This window comes from Mastigoproctus giganteus, chromosome 4 (assembly GCF_048544385.1).
Source record: "Mastigoproctus giganteus isolate SK-2022 chromosome 4, ASM4854438v1, whole genome shotgun sequence".
NCBI lineage: Eukaryota > Metazoa > Arthropoda > Arachnida > Uropygi > Thelyphonidae > Mastigoproctus > Mastigoproctus giganteus.
Window position 1 is genome coordinate 85,924,076 of NC_143578.1, and position 22,132 is coordinate 85,946,207.

The window sequence follows — 22,132 nt, forward strand, 5'->3', positions numbered from 1 at the left end:
CTAAAGAATTACATAGAACAGAGTTCAGAATAACATTGTCCTCGAAGACATTATTTTCTTTGCACTTGTCCTTTAAATATTAAAAGCACGGGCATGCTACTTACTAGCCAAATCCTTGTCATTATATGTTCCTTCCTTCATTCCATTGACAGTGGGAAGAGTACTTGGGCGAATCATATCTTTCCTCTCACCATTAATAAAATGCTCCATCTCAGTCTTTCTATCTTGCTTATAATGGTTTTCTTCTATTTCACCATCAATCAAATGGGAAAGTTTTTCAAGTGCAACATGTTCTGGAAGTTTTTTGGATTCTTCTGGTGGCTTTTCACTTTCTAATTGTTTAATGGTATCTTTCTTTTCTCTTTCCACTTCATCATTTTTATGGTTGTTTGTAGAAGCAGGTTTCAGCCAGATTTTGCCATCTTCGCCATTCACTGCGGGTGCTCCAGGTGATGGGGATGTAGGTGGACGGGGTCTGATGACTGGAGCATGCTCTGATTTAATGGAAGATTTTGTATGGGATAAAGCAGTGGAAGCTGAAAGAAAAAGGGCTTATTTATCAGTATCTGTTTTGTGTACATGCAACTTTATTATCTCATATTTGTGATATTAGAAATCTGAACTCTATACACTGAAAATTTTACAGTCAATGTGCAGCTTGCTTCTTCATGGTTCTACTTATTTATATGTAGCACTTATTTCCATAATACACAGAGTGAAAAGTTTATCACTTTTGTGTTCTATGAAACAACACCAAAATGGACTGGGAGACAAACATTCCATTAATTGACAACTCTTTCTCTCTCAATTAGATATTTACATTTATTATAAAAAATATTCTTTGTTTACTTAGAAAAGTTGAATATATTATACATTGTAGCATTTTCCAACATCTAAAATAAGTAAATTGAAAGTACAGTAAAAGCTCCCTAAGGCAACCACCTAACGTTTTGACAAAAATCAGTCATTTCGGGAGGTGGTTACCTTAGGGAGGAGGTAATGATGTAATTACAAAAATTGGTGTTAAATAACGTACAGAAATTTTTTTAATATTCTAAGCAGTACATAAGGAGTCAATTAAACATTGTCAACAATTACTATTTATTTATGCAACTGCACTTAAAACACTAAAAAGTGATTGGTTTTTATAACAATGAAACTTTCTGCCTTAATAATTTATTTTTTCAAATTATCTTATACTTGAAATAATAAATTTAATAATGTTTCACTTCCTAATTGCAATGACAACGCCTTTAATGCAGCAACAGTTGTTAAACTTTCACTCGATGGTATTACTATTTCACTCCTTGTGTCATCCTTTATCCTTTGCTTTGTCCTATACTTGTCCTTTGTCTGCTGTCATCTGGTTCCATATCTTGGTGGTCAAAAAGTTTTTCTTCCCAATTTTCAAGGTCACCATTGCATGTCTATATTGTTCTCAAAAGTTAAAATTTACTTGAAAATTTGCCACTTCTCCTAGCTGCATTAATTCCTTTTCAAGGGATGGTATCACTTGTATGCCATTTTCCATATTTCCCATGATAATCCACATTTTCAAAACATTTTTTGTTTTGATGATATATTTCAAAACTGCTTGCCATGCCTCTTTGATATATTCAACAACATCAAAGATTAATCTGCTTTATCAGTTGTTCTAAATTTTCCACAGAGTCCATTTTCACCATTAATGTCAAAAATCTGTTTCCTATAACGTAGCTTAAATGTTTGAATGACACCTTGGTCCAAAGGTTGTAGGGCACTTTTAAGTATCAAGCAGTATAAATGTCAATTGAACATTTGACAATAAACATTATTTGGATGGCATTATCTAAGAAAAGTAACACTTTCCTATTTTCTCTTTTCTTAATCTCATTAAAGTTTTCTAGCCACTGAGTGAAAATTTTAATACTCATCCAAGAATTTTTATTTGCATGCCATTCAACCCTAAGTTTGGACATGTTTATTTTTTTGAAGCAGCAAAGCCTCAGTGCATTGTTTATAATTAGCAGTCTTTCTCTTTTGCCTAGTGTGTTTGTACACAGCAAAATTGTGCATTTCTGTTTTACTTTTTTAAAACCATGGCATTTAAACCCTTTTAAAACCAATGATTTTGTAAGGCAAAGTGTGATAAAAAAAAAAAAAAGCACTGTTTCATCTACATTGAAAATGTCATCTAGTTTATAGCTCTCTGCCAAATCCATTAATCTTGAAATGCAATCCTCAATTGTGTCTGGATTATTTCACACACTTTCACCATGAACAGATTTGAACACAATATTATTTCAATTAGAAAACTTTTCAAGCCACCCATTACTAGCTGTAAAATTAGCAACATTAAGTACTTTCACAAAACTCTTTGCTTTCTCTTTTAATGTTGGTCACTTATCAGCAAATTTATTGTATAAGCACTGTAGAACCATGAACAAGCCAAATTGTTGATCTTCTTGATGGTTTGATGAGAGTCTCTCTGAAGATTTCATTTGGCAATTTCAATCCATTTCTTCTTTATCTCCTCCTTATTTTTCAAAGTGATCTGGATATGAGTTTTGCAACAGTGGTATTTTTAGCCGGTCTTCTCAGAGACATTTCTCTTACAGTGTCTTCTATCACTTTGATTTTTGTTTGTAATTCTAACATGTTCACTTTCTTGTTCACTGACATATTTGTTAATCAGTGGCTTAGCCAAAACTGACACAAGTGAGCTTGAGAAAGGAAACCACGGCATGACATTCTTCTTTTTTTTTTTTTATGTAACTGAAATTACAGTATAAATATTTCCTTCTCTTCAGCCCAATAGACTCCTCAAATTAATAACTTGAAAGATAAGATGCAAATAACACGAAGTACAGTCTAGTTATTAATCCTTGTTGATAGTCAGTTATTTGTTGACATTTCTATTCATGCTGCAATTTACAAGACCTCCCATTGCTTACAGCACAATTTACACGTGTTCCTAGTGAACAATGTGGCCATCCAATACAACAATCAGTATTAACAGAAACAATAGTTATCAGCTATCCCTACCCTACCCCTTATACCTAGAAAAATCCCTCAAATTATACCTCTAAAACCAACCTTTTCATCAACTCAGTTGTGAGAATAGTGTCACAAAGAGAGGATATTAGGTAGTTGATGGATGGCTTAGAGAGGATAACTAGCATGAATATGGTATCTTTTTAAATTGGTCCATCAAATTTTGGTCACCTACAGAGGTGACAGTTTTAAGGAGGTAGTCACTACTAGAGGTTTTACTGTATTAATTTTTGAGAATAATAAATGTTACTATGGTCAGAGTTATTATATTAATTTTTCAATTCAACGTTATTACTTAATTCAATGTTAATTCAATGTTAATTCAATGTTATTACTCGTCATTTCCATATATTACAGCTGAGTGAAAAATTGATATTTAACTTTATCCCACTGAAATAGTGTTGATAATCATGACCAGCTGCAATGGGAATGATTATCAACTGGCTATCCCTCAACTTTCATTGAAAGGAAATAAAAAAAAGTTGCTATAACAATATATATTAATGAATAATGTGGAAATTTTTGTGCAGCTGAGAAAGTATGCTTTTTAGTCCCCTGTTACTATCAAACAGCTTCAATCCTGATAGATTTTCAGGTACAAAGTCAAGATATTTTAATACACCTATCACTAGATCCTTATTTTTATATGCCTATCACTAGATGTCATTCTCTGTCATCTCCACTTATTTAAAATCTAAGCAGAATTCATATGTATTCATTCAAATCAATAATAAGGAATCAATATATAATTCCAGCCAATCTATATTTTTATCTTTACAATCCAAACTTATTTATTCTTTTATTCTTTTTATTTTATAATGCATTGATTTCTGAATTTTATTCCACTGATAAGCATTTCTGGGTCCTGTACTGCTTTTATTTCTTACCCTTAGTGATAGAATGAAAGCTACTAATTGCAGCCTTCATCCTATTGTGTTTAAAATGCAGTACTTTATATATACTGTATTTTATGTCTCCATTTTTATGCTTGTTACTGATAGCCCAATGATGATTTTATAATTTCTCTTACCTCATCAATAGTGATATTGACACATTGTGGCAGCCTCGGCTTTAATCCTGTCTTGGAAACCTAATTGTTGATTTTGGCAAAAGCCTGTAGCTTCCTTAAACTGTATGGCTATTACTATTACTTTCTATGTAGCCATTCTTTAATGTGAGTGTATATCAATTCTGCCATGGTTAAATGCAGGTTATTTTTTTCAGCTACTCGTTAAAGGTACATAACAATAAGTTACCTTTGTAGTCAATATGTTTTTTTGAAATTTGTTGTATTTTGAATGAAAAAGATGCTGCAATCCATTCAACTTCAAAAACTAAGCGATGTGTAGGAAAAACAAAGCTTGGTAATGATTTGCTGGAGCGAGTGCAGAGAAGGGCAACAAGATTAGTGAATAGAACAAAGGATTGCTCTTACAAAGAAAGGCTTGTTTTGCAAATTACAGTGTCTGGAGACTAGGCACCTGCGAAATGATCTGATTGACGTGTATAAAGCCTTGAATGGTTTCAGCATGCTCAATGCTGATGGGATTCTTCCTCTTGTTCAGAATAATCGCCTGAGAGAGCATAAATTCAAATTGAAGAAAGACAGTTGTAGGATATATGTGCAGAAGTTGCCTTAGCTTTAGCCAGCATGTGGTTGATTGCTGGAACAAACTTCCATCTTTCGTAGAAGTTGATAGTTTAAACAGATTCAAGGCAGAACTAGACAAACATTTGGAGCGATTGGATGGATGAAATTAATTTTTTTTTTTTTTGGCTGATGCTATATAAGCTTTCTTTCTTGCATTATGTGCCTTTACTAATGCTAAAATGGAAGACATTTACATGCAAGCAATAGTAGACTCTTTTGGATTTTACATGAGAAGACATAACGCTTTCACTGCCAAGCCCATCAACCAGCAGCCTCAAGTTTGTTGCTGCTAATTTACTAAAGAGTAACTCAAGTCATTAATCAGGGTTGATTAGATCAGGAAGACACTGAGAAAAATCTCAGAAAGCCTCAACCACCTTTGGTGTCTCACTAAGGTTAATGGTATAGTTATTCACAGATCCAAACAAAAATACAGTAGCATTGGTTATCTGGAATAATTTGAAAGACTGATTTTTCTTCTTCTTTTTTTTTTTATTAATGGTAGTATTTGAGATAAATGTTTATTATGCTACAAGAGTATTTCTGTCTGTTTTTTTAAGTCATATATCTGGTGAAATGTTGGATTAGGATTGATGGGTTTTCTCAGAAACCACGAGTGATAGAGTTTAGTCATTCACTTCTGTGAACCCAATTTTCCCTTACATATTTTGTTCTCTTCATTTCATATTATGTTTAGTTTAGCTCCAGATTCGGTAAGAATAATATCAGCCCGAGACTGTGCTATTTATTATTTTTCTGTTTTTTTAACAGTAAAATGTCAACAAAAAGCAACAGCACTGAAATGGGAAGAAAACCAGGAAGAATGCAATATAATCAAATTGATATTATTAATTTGGAAAATTTAAATTACTTTAAATTTTCCACATAAAATACCTATCCGAATATACATATGTAAATTTGCAAATTTTTATGTATAAGTTATTATTATTTTTAATTAAATAACTGTTTTTTTTTTTCATGCTATTATTTAAAGTCTTTTTTTTTTACCTTAATTGTTGTTATTTGGTTTTTAGGAGCATTAGCAACTAAGGCCATACTGCTCCAGGAATATGCGGACCTTTCCTGACCTTTCCGCATCCTCCATATTTGGTGGTGACAGGCTTGAACCCCAGTCTAATCAAGAAGCATGTGCTACGCACTGCTGCTCCTTCCCACCTGGCTACGGAGGCGCCTTTATCTTAATACATTATAACAAAATTTATTTAATTTTACCTTCTGTTCGATTATCCGGAAAATTTTGCTATCTGGAAGAGGTTTGACATTAATTATTCCAGATAACTGATGCTCTACTGTACTTCTATTTTCTTGGGAAACTTTTTTTTTTTCCCAGTTGAATCCTGCTACTAATACGCTGGCACTGTCAAAGGGTAGATCCAAATGCATGGTACGGCTTTAAATCAGATGCACAATGCCATGTTCCATGATTATAAATCTTGGAACAAATCCAAATCACAGTATGCTACATAATACACTCAGCAGTGTAGTTGTTAAATGTAACACAAAACCCAAAAATGTGCTGCATGAAATTCAAAATTCTTACAACCATATAAATCTTACAATCTTGTTAAATTTTGCTAATGAAGAGACTCCATCAAAAAAATTTGTTTTTAATATAGATTCTGATTCCACTTAATTGAAATGTGAATTTTATTTGTTGTTAACTCTACAAAACGCAGAAACTAAAATTTCTACTAAATCTGTTTGCTATTTAATTACTCTACCCATGTACAAAGTGGTTTCATGATTGTCACAGTTTTTTTAGCATCAGCTACTTATTAGGCCATATTGTTCCATTGTGTATTATGTCTGTACAAATGTGTGGGATGAAAAACCCAGAATAACTCACAGGGAGCCCCTACTTCTGTCATCTGGGATCAGCTAACTACAGCTTTGGAAGAGGACTTTAAAAATTCCTCTAATCATAGACTGGAATTAAACCCAGACCTTTCCAAATCGGTGACAAGTGACAAAACCACTATACTGTTATGGAAGACTATAAAACTGGTACTGATCAAAACATCATATTAAGCATGAATAGCATATTTTTTCTTTTTCAATGCATTTTCTTATACATGTTAGCTTTGGTGATAATAATTGAACTGTCTTAATTTATTGAAATTATTTTTTCAAATATTTTGATATAATTAAAAGCAGTTTGCCTATAAAATATAATTTTTCTGATTGAAACAAAGTTCAGATAATTTAACTATTTCTTTCTTAATGGAATTTTAGATAACACAAACAAGAATCTTTATTTCCATCAGTTAAGTACTCTGAGTGAAATGTTTTTCACAGGAATATAATTTACCTGGCCTTATTGATCGGATTTCGTCTTTCTTTTCGATACTAGATTCTCTTTGAGGCCCATCAGTTTGTGTTCTGGGTGGAGCCGTAGGTGTTCTTACGTGATGCCTAGGAGATTTTCCTTCAGATTTTTGACTTACTATATCTACAACTGGTTCTGCTGACTTTGGACGGGCTAGTTAAAAAAAAAAAAAAAACACGTTATCTTGGAGCAACTACTAGAATTTAGTTTTAATTCTGCTTATTTGATATAATGTGTGATGCACTGATCGGTATACATGGTTTGTTTATTAAACAGTTCATGGTTTGGGAAAATATACAAAGAAATGCAATACAGTTATGATTATAAAAAAAAAAAAAAAAAAAACAAATTTTTTTATGATTACTTCTAAGCAGTATTAACTAACTAGCTGACACCCTGGTGTATCAGATATGCCAAAAATAAATAAAAATTAAATGTGTCTTTCATTCACTTGCAGCACAAGTGGTTAGAATAAGCCCCCAACTTTCAAGGTTAATTCATTTGAAATGTTTCTGTATAAATTGAAAACCATGTGAGTCCAATAATGCTTAAATATGATATATTTTTTGACACAATCATTTCAGTAGATAGTTAAAACTAAAAAGTAGTGCTTATTAAAACAAAATACTTTTGTAAAAGTATATAATTATAATAGTATTATAATTATATTATAAAATATTATAATATGTGCATGCTACATATCTGTGGACCCTTGTAACTCAAACTCGAGAAGAAAGTGTAAGAGAAATTGTTGAAGCTGAAAGTAAAATAAGGCACTTGAGGCTGATAGAATCTATCCAATCATATTAAAAGAAGCAGAGAGAGAGAGAGAGAGAGAGAGAGAGAGAGAGATATGCAAACCTTTAGTCATAATTATGAGAGCATCCTTGGGTTCAGGGAAGATAGCTTGTAGATGTACAAACATGTCTCCTAATAACAAAGGAGGATCAAAGGGCAAGGTGAATAACTACTGACTAAAAACATTATTTCTATTCCAGAGAAGATAACAGAGTCAGCAGTTAAAGTATTGCAGGATCTTAACAGGAAGGAAATTATATGGAGATCACTGCATGGATATTAAAGTGGGGGAGGGGGTTTTAATTTGATTTGATTTGATTTTGGTTTTTATGGTGCAAGGGCAACTAAGGCCATGATGTACCAAGTATAGGACACAAGTAACTTAAAAATGATATATCAGTATATACAAATAATTAAAAGACAAGTAAATTTAGATAATAAATTCAGGTAAAAAGAGATGTATATGGTGCATACTAAAAACATTCATATGCAAATATAAATGTTTCTAATTTTCAAAAATTTAAAGATTGCGGACATATCGTCTTTTTCAGCTAGAATCTGACTGAGTGTATAAAGCTCAGTTGGATGATTAAAAGCGCTAAAACATAAATGCCATTCATTTAAAAATCTATGACACACGCAGTAAAGACATGTTTCACAGTTAAAATGATATCACAATGCACGCACATAGGACAGTCATCAGCCCTCAGCAGAAAAGCATGTGTCCTATGCAGAGCCGAGCTAGAACAACTTCCTCCTTACAGTCCCTGTGAAGACTAGAATGCCAATATTCGATTACAGGCTTAATCTCATATAGCTTATTTTTTTAGCCTGCCCATACCAAGAGTGTTGCCATTGGGAAACCAGTTTCTTTCAAAATACTTGCCTGTAGTCTGTATAGGGGACTAACAGTTATAACAGGTCACTGATTTGGCTGCAGAGTCTGCCAAATTATTTCCCAGGATTCCAATGCGGCTGGGGATCCAGCAGAAGCGAATATCAAATTCCATTTCAGAAAGAGAGTGTATCCTCTGCTGTACCCGGGACAAGACTGGATGAGGATTGCACCTCAAGCCTGTAATGACCTAAGAGAATCAGTATGTATAATGCATTTTTGATGGTGGTGCATTGGTATGTGATCCAAAGCTAGTTCAACTGCATGCAGCATATTCACATGCAGTGAATATGCTGCATTTGGCAGGGATCTGCTCAGATATGGTAGCATCTGGGAAGACAGCTGCAGATCCAGACAGCTGCTTCTTTCCACCTTTGAAGTCAGACACCTCTGACTTCAAACCATCTGTGAAGACTGGCAAGAAGTCAGAATGTTCAAATCGGTGGGCTGAAAAGAGCTGCAGGTAGACATCAGATGGAATATTATCCTTCCTCCAGTTTTGCTATGAGAGAAGTTGCAGGCAGGAACACAAGCATGCTAGGGTGGAAGGGATTGCCTAGGTGATGGGGCAACATTGTCTACCGTGATGTCCAAATTTCTCAAAAGACCTTGGATACGAATACCAAATGGAAAATTGGCCGTCTTAAGAGTGTTGATTTTCCCAGCATGGCCAAAAAACAGATGTCCATGTGGGATGGTCTGCTGTAAGCTTGACAGCATACAACAAAGACAACTGTTTTTTGGAGAAGGGACAAAAACAGTTCATTAGCTTCAATGTGAGGACTTTGGACAGGAGATGTTCTAAATGCACCAGTAGCAATGCAGATAGCCTGGTGGTGGATGGGATCAAGCCACTGAAGGACGCTTTCCTGGCACATGCATACACTTGACACCCATAATCTAATTCTGCCCGCACAAGTGCATGATACAAATGGAGTAATGTGCACTGGTCTACACCCCAACAGGTAGAAAAGAGAGCATGGAGAAGGTTCAGCCCTCTCATGTTTTGTGCGTAGCTGATGCATACGATGGAGAAATGTCAGCTTTTTGTCAAATATGAGGCCCAAGAATTTAGTTTCTGCTACTACTGGAATGGTGCTTTGTCCATGATTTAATTCAGGTTTGGGGTGAAGATTATGATTTTGGCAAAAATGGATGCAAACGGCCTTCTCCCATGAGAACCTGAAACCATTAGCCTTTGCACAGGAGTTAAGATGATTAATGGCTTGTTATAGTTGCCTCTCTATAACTCTCATGTTGCATGACTGGAAAAAAATGCTGAAATAATCAACATACAGTGCACTGTTTATGGTTGGAGGAAGTTGTTTGGTAATAGACTTAGGACTGGCCTCCGTAGCCGAGTGGGCAGGAGCGGGAGTGCAGTAGCACACAATCTTTGAGTAGACCAGGGTTCAAGCCCGACTGCTCAATACGGTCAATCTGCCAACCTGCACTGGACCAGCGTGGCAGATTATGGTCCATTTCCCTCAGCATGAATTGTTGAGGATGCTTCCATCCTGCAGTGGGTTGATAATGGCTGTGCTGCACTTTACTTTTTAATAGACTTAACTTTAAAAGTGGAACTCCTTCCTCTTGGCAAAAAGGTTGAGAGACAGTGGATCTACTTGACTTGGAAAAAACAAGATGATAAAAAGCTTTTAATAAAAACAGGAAGGTGGCCTCTAAGAACAAGGTTGTAAACATCTATTAAAATACCAAATCTCCAAGTTGTGTCATACGCTTTCGTCATATCAAAGAACATTGACACCAGTTGCTCTCTTTTTAAGGAAAGCATCTCAAATAGATGTTTGCATTCTAATTAAGTGGTCCAAAGTGGACCTATTCTTTTGGAAGCTGCATTGATATCTGGAGAGAGGGTCATTTGATTGTAAATGCCATAAAAGACAAGCACTGACCATTCTCTCTAGTAATTTACACAAGCAGCTAGTCAGAGCGATAGGGCAGTAATTTGTAGGAAGTTTAGGATCCTTGCCTGGCTTAACAAAAGCAAGAATAATTGCCTTATGTTAGGCCTCTGGAAACTGCTCGTCAAGGAAGATTTTGTATAGGAAGAGCAAGTGATCCATGGATTTTGGTGACAGGTATTTAATTATTTCATAATGGATGTCATCTGGTCCAACAGCAGTAGCTTTTGTGAGTGCAAGTGCTGTTTTTATCTTGTAGATGGTGGGAAGGAGCAGCAGTGCGTAGCACACGCTTCTTGATTAGACCGGGGTTCGAGCCCGTCACCACCAAATACGGAGGATGCGGAAAGGTTAAGGAATGACCACCGCATATCCTGGAGCAATATGGCCTTAGTTGCTAATGCTCCTAAAAACCAAACAACAACAACAACATCTTGTAGATGGTAAAAGGCACATTATATGGGTGGGAGACCTTTGATGTAAATTTAAGGGCCTTTTTTCAGCGTTGTGTTTAAAGACTAGAAACTCAGGGGAGTAAGATGAGGTTACTGAGATGGTAGCAAATGTTTCCCCAAGAGTACAATAGTACATCCATTATGTTCCAGGACCGATGAGGGGTGCATTGTACTCGCCCTTCATTTTCCACACTTTTCCCCAGACTACCTTAGAGCAGGTCACCTGGTTAATAGATGATGTAAAAGATCCAGAATTCTTTTTTTGCTCTGAAGTCAGATAAAACATGCTTTAGCAAGTCCATATTTAAAAGCTATTAAATTGGCTATGGTGGAATATCCCCTATGCTTTGTTTTGCACCTTTTTTTTGCTGCTGTGTATTGTGGATTCCACCACAGTTTGGGAAATGGTGGGAACTAGATGTTTTTGGAATTGCGATTGTAGCTGCTTGGACCATAATTTCTGTGATGTATATGACTGCATCATTGATAGGCTCCTGACTGACTGTAGTGATGTTGAAATTTGTCAGATCTTGGAAGGCATTCCAGTTAGCTTGATCATTCACCGCGGTAACCTAAACGAAAGACACAGTCTCCCATTGTGTCAGCAGGTTATCATGGGGAAGTGATCACTTCCATACAGGAAGTCAATAGCAGAAAACATACAGCTAGGCATGTGTAAAAAGGTATTTGTTCCCACATTTGGAAGGGAGAGGTCATTGTCATTGTCTGTGAGCATATTCTCAATGACTCATTTCCTTCCATTGATGTTAGCATTATTCTATGTCTGGCATAGAATAATGGGTTAGGGTATGTCTGGTACCTCCATAGCCAGGTGGGCAGGAGCAGCAGTGCATAGCACATGTTTCTTGCTTAGACCGGGGTTCGAGCCCGTGAGCAATATGGCCTTAGTTGCTAATGCTCCTAAAAACCAAATAACAAACAAACAAACAGGGTATGGCCATTGAAATCTCCAAGAATTAGGAAAGGGGGAGGCAACTGCATTACAAGATCATTAAGGTCTTTCTGGGAGGTGTCAGTCCCAGGTGGCAAATATATAGAGCAGACAGTTAATAAAAACCTCACTGTAACTCTAATTGCTACAGCCTCTATGCTGTAACTCTAATTGCTACAGCCTCTATGCTGTAACTCTAATTGCTACAGCCTCTATGTTGTAAGTGGCAGAGACTGAAATGGGGTATAGTTGCCCTTGAGTCATTTGACTCGTGTCATGAACCATCCTCCACGAGGAGTCACATGACAGGGCCATCCCCAATTCTGTTCATGCGAATAATAGTAATGTTACACATCCTGGGGTCATAATTTGCCCTTAGGTAAGTCTCCTGTAAGCAAAAGCAAGATGGTTTGTGCATCTACAGGAGTGCCTTGATGCCTTCTACATTTTGTCAGAATCCACAACAATTCCACTGTAGGAATTTAGCCATTATGTGGTCTTGGTGGATCTGTCAGTCGGCTTCAGAAGTGCTAAGGTCCTGCTTTTATGAGTCTTAGATTTATCTCTTTTGGGGAAGTATGGATGCTTTCCTGTGTCCATTTCTTCCTCTGTAAAGAGTTCCAAGACTGAATCATCTTGTACCACCTCCTTTCCCTCGACATCCATGTTTCCTTGGGTACAGGGGTTACTCAACTTTCTTGGTCTTTTCTTTGGCAATTACTTTTGTTACTTGTGGAGCATTAGGAAGTACCAATATGGGAGTGGCAGCAGATTGATCTTTCTGTGCTCGTTTTTGTGAGCTTCAGAGGTAGTGTGTGATGGGAGTGAATGACTCTTTTGGTGAAGTGGTCATGTGTGTCTAAGTGCCGATGGAACATTGCCTTCTACCTTCTGGGTGTAGGTGGGTTTTTTGATATTTATAGGTTTCACCATTTTCTTGCCTCCTGATATATATGTTCAGCTTTGCCTTAATTCGTTGAATTTTCTTTTTCTTCTTTCCACCTTTGGCATGCTCATGAGTAGGCTGGGTGTTGTTATTATTATTTGTTTTTTTTAGGAGCATTAGCAACTAAGGCCATATTGCTCTGAGGATATGCGGTGGTCATTCCCTGACCTTTCCGCATCCTTCATATTTGGTGGTCATGGGCTCGAACTCCCGGTCTAATCAAGAAGCATGTGCTACACACTGCTGCTCCTACCCACCTGGCTACGGAGGTACCAGGCTGGGTGTTCTCCTTGGCAGTTAACACAGGTGGGTTTTGTAGCTAAACATGATGTTGCTTCATGGTCCTTTGCACCACATCAAGCACATGCAAAGACTCCATGGCAGGCAATTTGGGAATGTCAATATTTTTGACACCTAAAGCACCATAAAGGATTTGGTACATATAGATGGACTGGACAGATGAAGTAGTTAGCTTAATCTCATTAGGAAACGGTGAATTGAAAGTCAGGATTATGTTTCTGGTGGGAACAAGTTTCCCATCCCTATGCACATTAATTTTCTCAATCACTTCCTGTAGTTTTAGTTCAGACCAGATTTCCTCCTTGGTAACCTAGAGCAGGTCCCACTCTGAAATAATGATATCTCTCGATGAATCAAGTGTTCTATGTATGTCACAGTTATCGGTATTCCTCCAAAAGATGTCGCTTGCAGTAGCTGCTCAGAATGCCCGTCATTTTTTGTTTCTATTAAGAGGTCCCCAGAACAGAGCCTCTTAACTGATTTAGGGGAACCTGCTAACCCCTCTAAAAAAACCTTTTTAGGCAACATTTTTCCAATAGGCTTATCATTGGTGGAATGAACGATTAAGAATCTTGGGATAGGTCCTGATTGTATTTCAGTTCTTGTCTCTTAGGCGGCATGGTGCTTTCTGTTTCTTCATTGTTACTTGCAGATAGGAACATTGTGGCCCCCCTCCCCGAAGGAATATATTTATCAGAATTTATATTAGTTTTGTTGTGGTTCAGTGCTTGGGCTCCTCACCCACCACGGTGCCTAAAGGGACGCCCACTACTCAGCAAGCAATAAATGCACTCGGGAGTGGAATGCCAAGGCTACTCGGGCATCATACCCACCAACCTGAATCCTGTCCCTCGGACCATAAGGGTAGGAGCATGGCATTGCTATGGTTGACCCTTGCAGGCGAACCCACTTTCCCAAACTGGGGTCCATGTACCAGTTCCAGGGGGATCCATGAAATGGTGGTTGACCATACATACATACATATATATATATATGGTTGACTACAATATACATATATATAATATATGCATATGTTATATATAGGGGTCCACAAATCTTTTTTTTTTTTTTTTTTTTTTGATTTTTTGAAGGGATCTGTAGATCTCGGTAGTTTGGGAACTACTGCACTAGCCAATTAATCCTAGCCATCTAGAACCATCCATCTTGTTGAAGCAGGGACCATAGTGGCAGGGGCGGATTTAACGGCGGGTGCACCGGGCGCGTGCCCTGGGCCCCGACTTCTGAAGGGCTCATGCAAAACCTCAACAAATTAGTTGAACATATTAGTTCAAAACTTTGCGATTATTATTATGCTATTATTAATTATATTATATTCAAATTTTATTGGAAATAAAACATTAATAGTACATAATATTTTTTACTTATTTAAAAAAATGGTTAACATGTATTTTTATTTTCCCTGTCTCTCTCTCTTTTTTTAAGGGGCCCAATATTTTCTTCTGTGCCTGGGCCTCAACCGGCCTTAATCCACTCCTGCATAGTGGTGTATTGAAGCTGGGCCCCTCAACCACCAAGATCCCCTTTTCCGAATTTCCATGGGTCACAGCATACGGCAAACATGCTAATCTGGATGCCCGGCAGAATCATGTCAAGGGGGGGGGAACTTGTCTGACCAATGGATCAAAAGTAATTTTGACATCATAAACTTAGATTTCAGTAAAGCTTTTGATATCATTCCACATGAAAGACTACTTTGCAAATTGAAGCTGGTACTGGGGACAGATTACTGGTATGGATAAAGTGATGATTGAGTGGCAGGAGACAGAGAATGATTATTAATGGGCACTGCTCTTCTTGAACTAATGTTATGAGTGGAGTTCCTTACTGCTCAGTGCTGGGTCCCTTACAGTTTTCAGTATTTATTAACAATATTTATGATGGCATACCAATTTTATTGTCTACGTTTTCAGATGATACAAAGATTGGCAGGGTGGTAATGACTGGAATCAAGGTGTATTATTGAAATAAGACTTATAAAAATTGGATAGATGGGCTGAAAAGTGGCAATTGAGGTTTAACATTCATAAATGCAAGGTATTCCATATGGGCAACAGTAATCCCAGAATAAAATATCAGTTGGGAGGTACTGCACCTCAAGGTGATAGAGAACTAGGGGTGATTGTACAGTCTGACATGAAGTTCTGTTAATGATACACAGGAATTTTGACAGCAGAGACAAGAGGTAATCACTCTATTGTATGAGGCAATGGTTCTCAGCCAGAGAGTATAATTGTCCAAACTTCCATCTATATTGTGGAAGTGAGTAGTTTAAATAAATTTAAGAAAGAATTAAAGACAAATTATTACAGAATTAGAGGGAATGACATATAAGCTATATGTTTCCTTCTGCATCATTTTCAAATACTAATACTGTGTCAGGATCTTACTATATATATATTTTTTGGATAACAAGACTTGTTTCTAATGATGATTTTTTGTTCTTATTACACAATATGTCAGAAGACATTTTTAAAGTTTCCCAATTCAGTTCATCAGTCAGTTTTATCACAAAAAAATTGACTGATGAACTAATGACACCATGCACCTGCTTTTTTTTTCTGTATCTCTTAGAGGGTTAACAAAGCAAATTCACTTCAATCATGCAAGTGTCTATAATCAAACTAATTTTATGACATGCCAACCACTGGAATTTGTATATATATAGGTATGAAAAGAATGTTTATTTTTTTTAGATAATAGAGCTGACTTTGAATCTGGTAATCAATTAGCCTTTACTATGTGGTTTCCAGCTATTTTTTAGGAAAGTAGGCAAATTCTTGAACAAATCACATTCTTGAAGATTTGTCAAATTGAATTCTTGCGGGACACTAGTCCAAGTGCTACATTAGAGTTCCCTTCCAGTTAATTAGTAGAAGTTTAATTTGTTTTACAATAGCATCCCCATGTTTATATCTATCTTACCAGTATATTTAGCCTTCATTTATTCTTAAATATGCTACCTAAAAGAAAAAGTAACCCAGAGGATGGCAGCACTCAAAGTACAAAGGCAGATAATTTAATTGTAGAAAAGGTACAATGTTAAAAAAAATTAACATTGAGACTAATGCAATTTGTGAAATTTCATGTTGGTTCATCAACTGTATGATGTGAAAAAAAGCAGAGTGAAATTGCTTAAATTCTTTGCTGAGAGTGACACATGGAAGTGACACATTTATGTAAAATAAATGTCAGCACAAGAAATGCAGTATTTTTGCACCGAACATGTATAATTCATATAGTATAAATTATGTCTTTTGAGGTTATGATAGACATCACGGTGAAAATCAATATCCTTGCATATGGAGGTTATTGATTTAAAATAGTTTTTGCATGCCTGTGGCTAAATAGTTCCACCTAAGTGAATCTACTGGTAATGTGCTAGGAAGCATCTAGTTCAACTAGTAGATAACTTTGCTGCCTCTACTTTCTGGAGGAAGTCCAAGCAGTGTGTATGGTTTTTTAGTCTCCTGGTTTTTCCTGGAGGCTAAAGAGTTGGCTGTACCTTTCTGGGTGTACAATGTATCAGTAAATTTTGTCATTCACTACATTCTCCTACCCCCACCACTGCAAAAAAAAAAAAAAAAAAAAACACCCCTTTACCTCATCTACAACTGATAGAACAAACTTACCTACAAAAAGAATGAAACTTACAAAAACATTCTAATTCCTTGCACAAATATATATGGTCTTAATTCTCATCTTAATGATGTACATTTTTATCTATAATCCCCTTAGCCCTAATTATATCATTTTAAAAAGCACTATTATTAGTTTCATTGTTTACCACTCACCTCATTTATCCCAATTACTCATTCTGTGAATCCTTCCACTTTAACATGATGGTTGTCAATGGATTTTGACACCCCTCCACTTTTTTTTTTTTTTTTTTTTGTTCTCTGATTTAACTAGAAAACCATTCTTTTTGCAATTCTGTTCTCACAGGGCTCAAGTAATTTTTCATCACATTTCCCTTCGAAAGTTCAAGAAGTCTGTACTGGATGTAGTACAAAGTTGGCAATATTTTGTGTACAGTTTCACGCTAGCACCAGCAGTCTAAATGTGGTATGCTCTGACAGCATTTTTTTGGTGATCCAATCAAACCTTCTCTTTCTGATCTCCTTTTCTCAAAATCTCTTCATCTCATTGCATCAAATTCATCTGCTCTCTATCATTCTCCCGAAGCACTTAGAAAATTTTGATTTTCTCTGGTCGGAATTTCTTAACAATAAAGTCATTTTCCTTGGTAATTTGACACTAGTTGGAATTAGCATTCCTAATTCCAACTAGTGTCAGTTTTCCAGTTTTGTACAACCCTATGGTAGAGATACTGAGGCTTTTGCTAATAGCACACTTTGCACAATGTATGTATTTACCAACCAGAATATCAGACAATTCTAATTCTTACTCATGAGATGAAATGTAAAGCCTTTAAACTTACTTTGGAAAGGGCATGGGTTCAAATAATTCCACCTCAACTTTTCTTTCACAACAAGCCATGCTTTTCACAACAGACACATTATTGAGTATTGTGTTATTCGATCAAAAATTTTTTAAACGATAGTTCATTCTTCTTCTTCTTAGCAGCATTAATTAGGCAAATGGGTGAGAAAACTTGGCAGCACTGTATTAGCATTAGCATTAGTTGAGGTATATGATGCAAGAAAGCAAGCTTATACATCAGCAAAAAAAAAAAAAAACTTCCCATTTCACCCATCCACAGTCAATCCAAATGTTTGTCTGCTTCAGCTTTAAATTTATTTAAGCTATCAACTTCTGCAACAACAGATGGAAGTCTGTTCCAGCAATCAATTACCTGCTGGCTAAAGGCAAACTTCTGCACATCTATTCTACAACTGTCTTTCCTCAATTTGAATCTATGCCCCCTCAGGTTCTTAATCTGAGCACGTCGCCTCCATAGCCAGGTGAGCATGAGCAGCAGTGCGTAGCACACGCTTCTTGATCAGACTGGGGTTCGAGCCCATGACCACCAAATATGGAGGACGCGGACAAAGGTCAGGAAATGACTGCCGCATATCCCCGGAGCAATATGGCTTTAGTTGCTAATGCTCCTAAACAAATAACAACAACAATAATCTGAGCAAGCAGAAGTAGCCTGTCAGCATTGAGCTTGCTAAAACCACTCAAGGCCTCAATCAGATCACCTCCCAGGTGCCTAGTCTCCAGATACTGCAACTTGCAGAACTTAAGCCTTTCTTCGTAAGAGCATCCTTTTGTTCCTCTCACCAATCTTGCTGCCCTTCTTTGCACAAAAGAAGGGCAGCAAGTTATAGCAACTATACATCCTTCCTAAAATGAGCCCTCCAGACCTGTATGCAGTACGCAAGGTGTGTGCTGACTATTGCCTTATACAAAGGGATAATCACCTCCTTGTCTCTGCTAGCAAAATTCCTATATATCTTTGACAAAACTCCATGACCTGCTCTGGCAGCCCATCGGTATTGCTCAGAAAACTTCATATCTGACTGCACAATTACCCCCAGGTCTTTTTCATTCTCCACCTCCCTGAGTGTAGTACCACACAGTTGGTATGTTTCTCTTGGGTTACTGCTACCCATATGCAGTACTTTGCATTTGTCAATGTTAAACTTCAGTTGTCACTTGTATCATCTTCAAATCTGGACATTGAGTTTGATATATACCTTCATTAATAACTACACAAAACAACAATGGGCCCAGCACTGAAACCTGGAGGCCTCCACTGATAACATTAGTCCACATAGAGCAGAATGTCTATTTGTTACCACTCTCTGCCATCTTCCACTTAACTTGGATTTAAGGGCAGCAACTTGCCCTTAAATCCAAGTATATGATATCAAAATTATTTTCTGCATCCAGTTCCTTTTTGACCACATCGTAGTATCCAATCAAATTATTCAGACAAAACTTTCCCTTAAAAAACCCATGCTGTGTCTCAACTATTCTCGTCTACGTGATCGTCTCGTCTAAGATCTCGTCCACGTGATCCCGTATCACCTCTTTAACCAGTGATACCATTATTTTCCAGGGAACAGAGTTAAACTAACAGGTCTATAATTATTCGTGTCACCCCTTGCACTCCCTTTGTGAATTGGGGAAAAATTGCACATATCCAGTCCATGGGGACCTCTCCTGAAGATGCTCTCATAATTATGACTAAGGGTTTGCTTACTTCCCTTGCTGCCTCCTTCAATGTAACTGTTTCATCTGCCCCAGGTGCCTTTTTTTTATGTTTAATTTCAACAATTTCTCCTCCAATTTGCTCTCAATTATTACAATATCACTTAGCTCCCTGTTAGAGTTTGATAAACTTCTGGCATTCCCCTCATTGAATAATTCCTCATGTGTGAATGCAGATGTAAAATACTCATTCAGTTTATCAGCTACTTGAGCAGGATCATCAATAGTCAAACTATCTGTGTTAAGTGGACCAACTGATTCATCTCGTTCCTTCTAGAGGTTACGTAAGTAAAGAACTCTGCTGTTTTTCTTTGCATCCTTTGCCAAAGATTTCTCGTAATCTACCTTCAACTGCCTAACCTCCTTTGTGGCTTGATAACAGACTAGCTTATATCTGCCATAGGCTTCTGTGTCACCTGATAATTTGTATGCATCCCATGCATTTTTCTTCTCTGCCATGAGCCTCATTATAATTCATCTGACATCTATTTAGGCCTGAACCTTGAACAGTATTTCTTAATTGATATGAAAAGCCTAGTAGCCTCCAAGATTAAGTCCTTGAAGGCGTCCCATTTAGAATTCACTGTCGGTAATATCATCAGTTGATCCCACTGTATAGAATTTCAAAACTGCGAGACCACTGTAGTTACCTTTACGAAAACAAAAGCCCATCCCTTTACCCTTGATGGCAGTTACATCTTTAAGTAAATTCCAAATCAGTACACTGTGATCACTGTCAGCTAGTGGTTTGTTTATCTGCAAATTCTTAATGCACGAACAATCACTGCTGATAATCAGATTGAGTATTACTCCCTCTGGTTCCCCCTCGAACATGTTGCTGTAGAAAACAATCCTCCAATAAATCCGCAAAAGTCTTGCTAGCATGAGAGTGATCAATCCACAAGTATTAACTTTCAAAATCGTTATTTAAATTCAAAATAAACCATGGAGCTTGATAGAATTATAAAGCTACTTACAGAAAATAATTTAGTATAACAATTAAGCCAATAAAATGACTAAATATAAATTAATATAAATTTTAATTTATATTAAAAAACACTAATATAAATATTAGTGTTTGCGGGACCAGTAAAAATCTTGGCCAACATATGTCATTGGAATACGAACAGTATTCCAATGACATATTGTATTGGAATAAGGGCCTTGAATGGTTTTAGCAGGCTCAGTGCTGACGGGATACTTCCACTAGCTCAGATTAAGAACCCGAGGGAGCATAGATTCAAATTGAGGAAAGACACTTGTAGAATAGATGTGCAGAAGTTTGCCTTTAGCCAGTGGGTAGTTGATTGCTGGAACAGACTTCCATCTGTTGTTGTGGAAGTTGATAGCTTAAATAAATTTAAGGACGAACTAGACAAACATTTGGAGTGACCAGATGGGTGAATGGGAAGGTTTTTTTTTGGCTGATGCTGTATAAGCTTGCTTTCTTGTATTATATGCCTCGACTAACACTAATGCTAATTCTTGCAAGTTTTGCAGGGAACAAACCTATAGATTTAGTTATTATGGGGAGATGTTTGATTTATAAAACTAAGAACCAACCCACTGAAATATATGAGGTTAATTCTTGACTGATCCTTGAAAAAACATGAGGGTGATATTAAGAAGGAAAGGGTCAGATTTGAAAAAGCTGCAACGGATATATAGCAGGCTTGTTTGAGAACATCTGATAAAGGAAGAAAAACTTATAAGATGATTCCTGATGTTAATTTAGTTAGAAAAATTAAGAGTTGGCCAAGTTTGGACCTGTATCAAACAGTGGTAGTAACTGGGCATGTAGACCCCAAACATGAGAGGTATTAGAACCTCTAGTACTTAGTACCATGCTTGGGTTGGAGGTTGGGAAGACAAAAGAAAATATTTGTTGACATTGGACTTCTGTAGACTGTAATTTTCAAGAAATACATATGAAGGAAGGTTGTTCCAGAAAACGGCAGTTGAATGAATAAACGAGGAAGATGAAAAGTTGGTTCTGTGAGTTTGAAGTTGGACAGTAAATGGATGTTCGCTGGTGGCGGCACATGTTCGGACTGTTTTGAAAGAAAGAGTGGGAATTATAGAAGCCAATTCAGAGGAACAGTGCCCATGGAAATATCTGTAGAAGAGGCATGCAGCAGAAACAGTACGTCTATGAGACAGCGAGTGGAGAGACTCTGTTAGAGATGAACCATTAATTAACCTAACTGCCCTCTTCTGAATGGAATCAAGAAGCCTGAGAGAGGTTTTGGGGGCACCAACCCAGATGTGGGAACAATATTCCATGGTAGGGCAGATTTGTACAGAGTGAGCAGCTGTTTGGAAGAAAAGTAACGCATGTTGCATGACTGAGAAAGTAACGCATGTTGCATGACTGAGAAAATATGCTCAAGTCATCAACATAGAGGATGCTATTTATTTAGTTGGAGGAAGTTGTTCTGTGATGGAATTTACTTTGATGACAAAAAGCGTGACACTTAATACTGATGAGATGCCCTCTAAGACCGAGGTTATGCATATCTTTTAAGATGCGAAATCTCCAAGTTCTGTCATACACTTTCTCCATGTCAAAGAATACAGACACAAGATTCACACGTTTTAGGAAACATCCTGGATGGATGTTTCCAGTCTAATA

General features: G+C 36.8%; 1 protein-coding gene across 8 annotated transcripts in view; it reads right to left on the reverse strand.

Annotated features, from left to right (window-relative positions):
- Nucleotides 1-22,132, reverse strand: part of LOC150086883 (uncharacterized) — a 791,472-nt gene that overhangs the window by 54,582 nt on the left and 714,758 nt on the right. For all 8 annotated transcript variants that reach the window (XM_090371653.1, XM_090371652.1, XM_090371655.1 and 5 more), the window contains 2 exons: nucleotides 7,014-7,184; nucleotides 105-536 (listed from right to left, as the gene is read on the reverse strand). In XM_090371653.1, coding sequence (XP_090227779.1) covers nucleotides 105-536; nucleotides 7,014-7,184 — 603 coding nt within the window. The remainder of the gene's footprint in view (nucleotides 1-104; nucleotides 537-7,013; nucleotides 7,185-22,132) is intronic.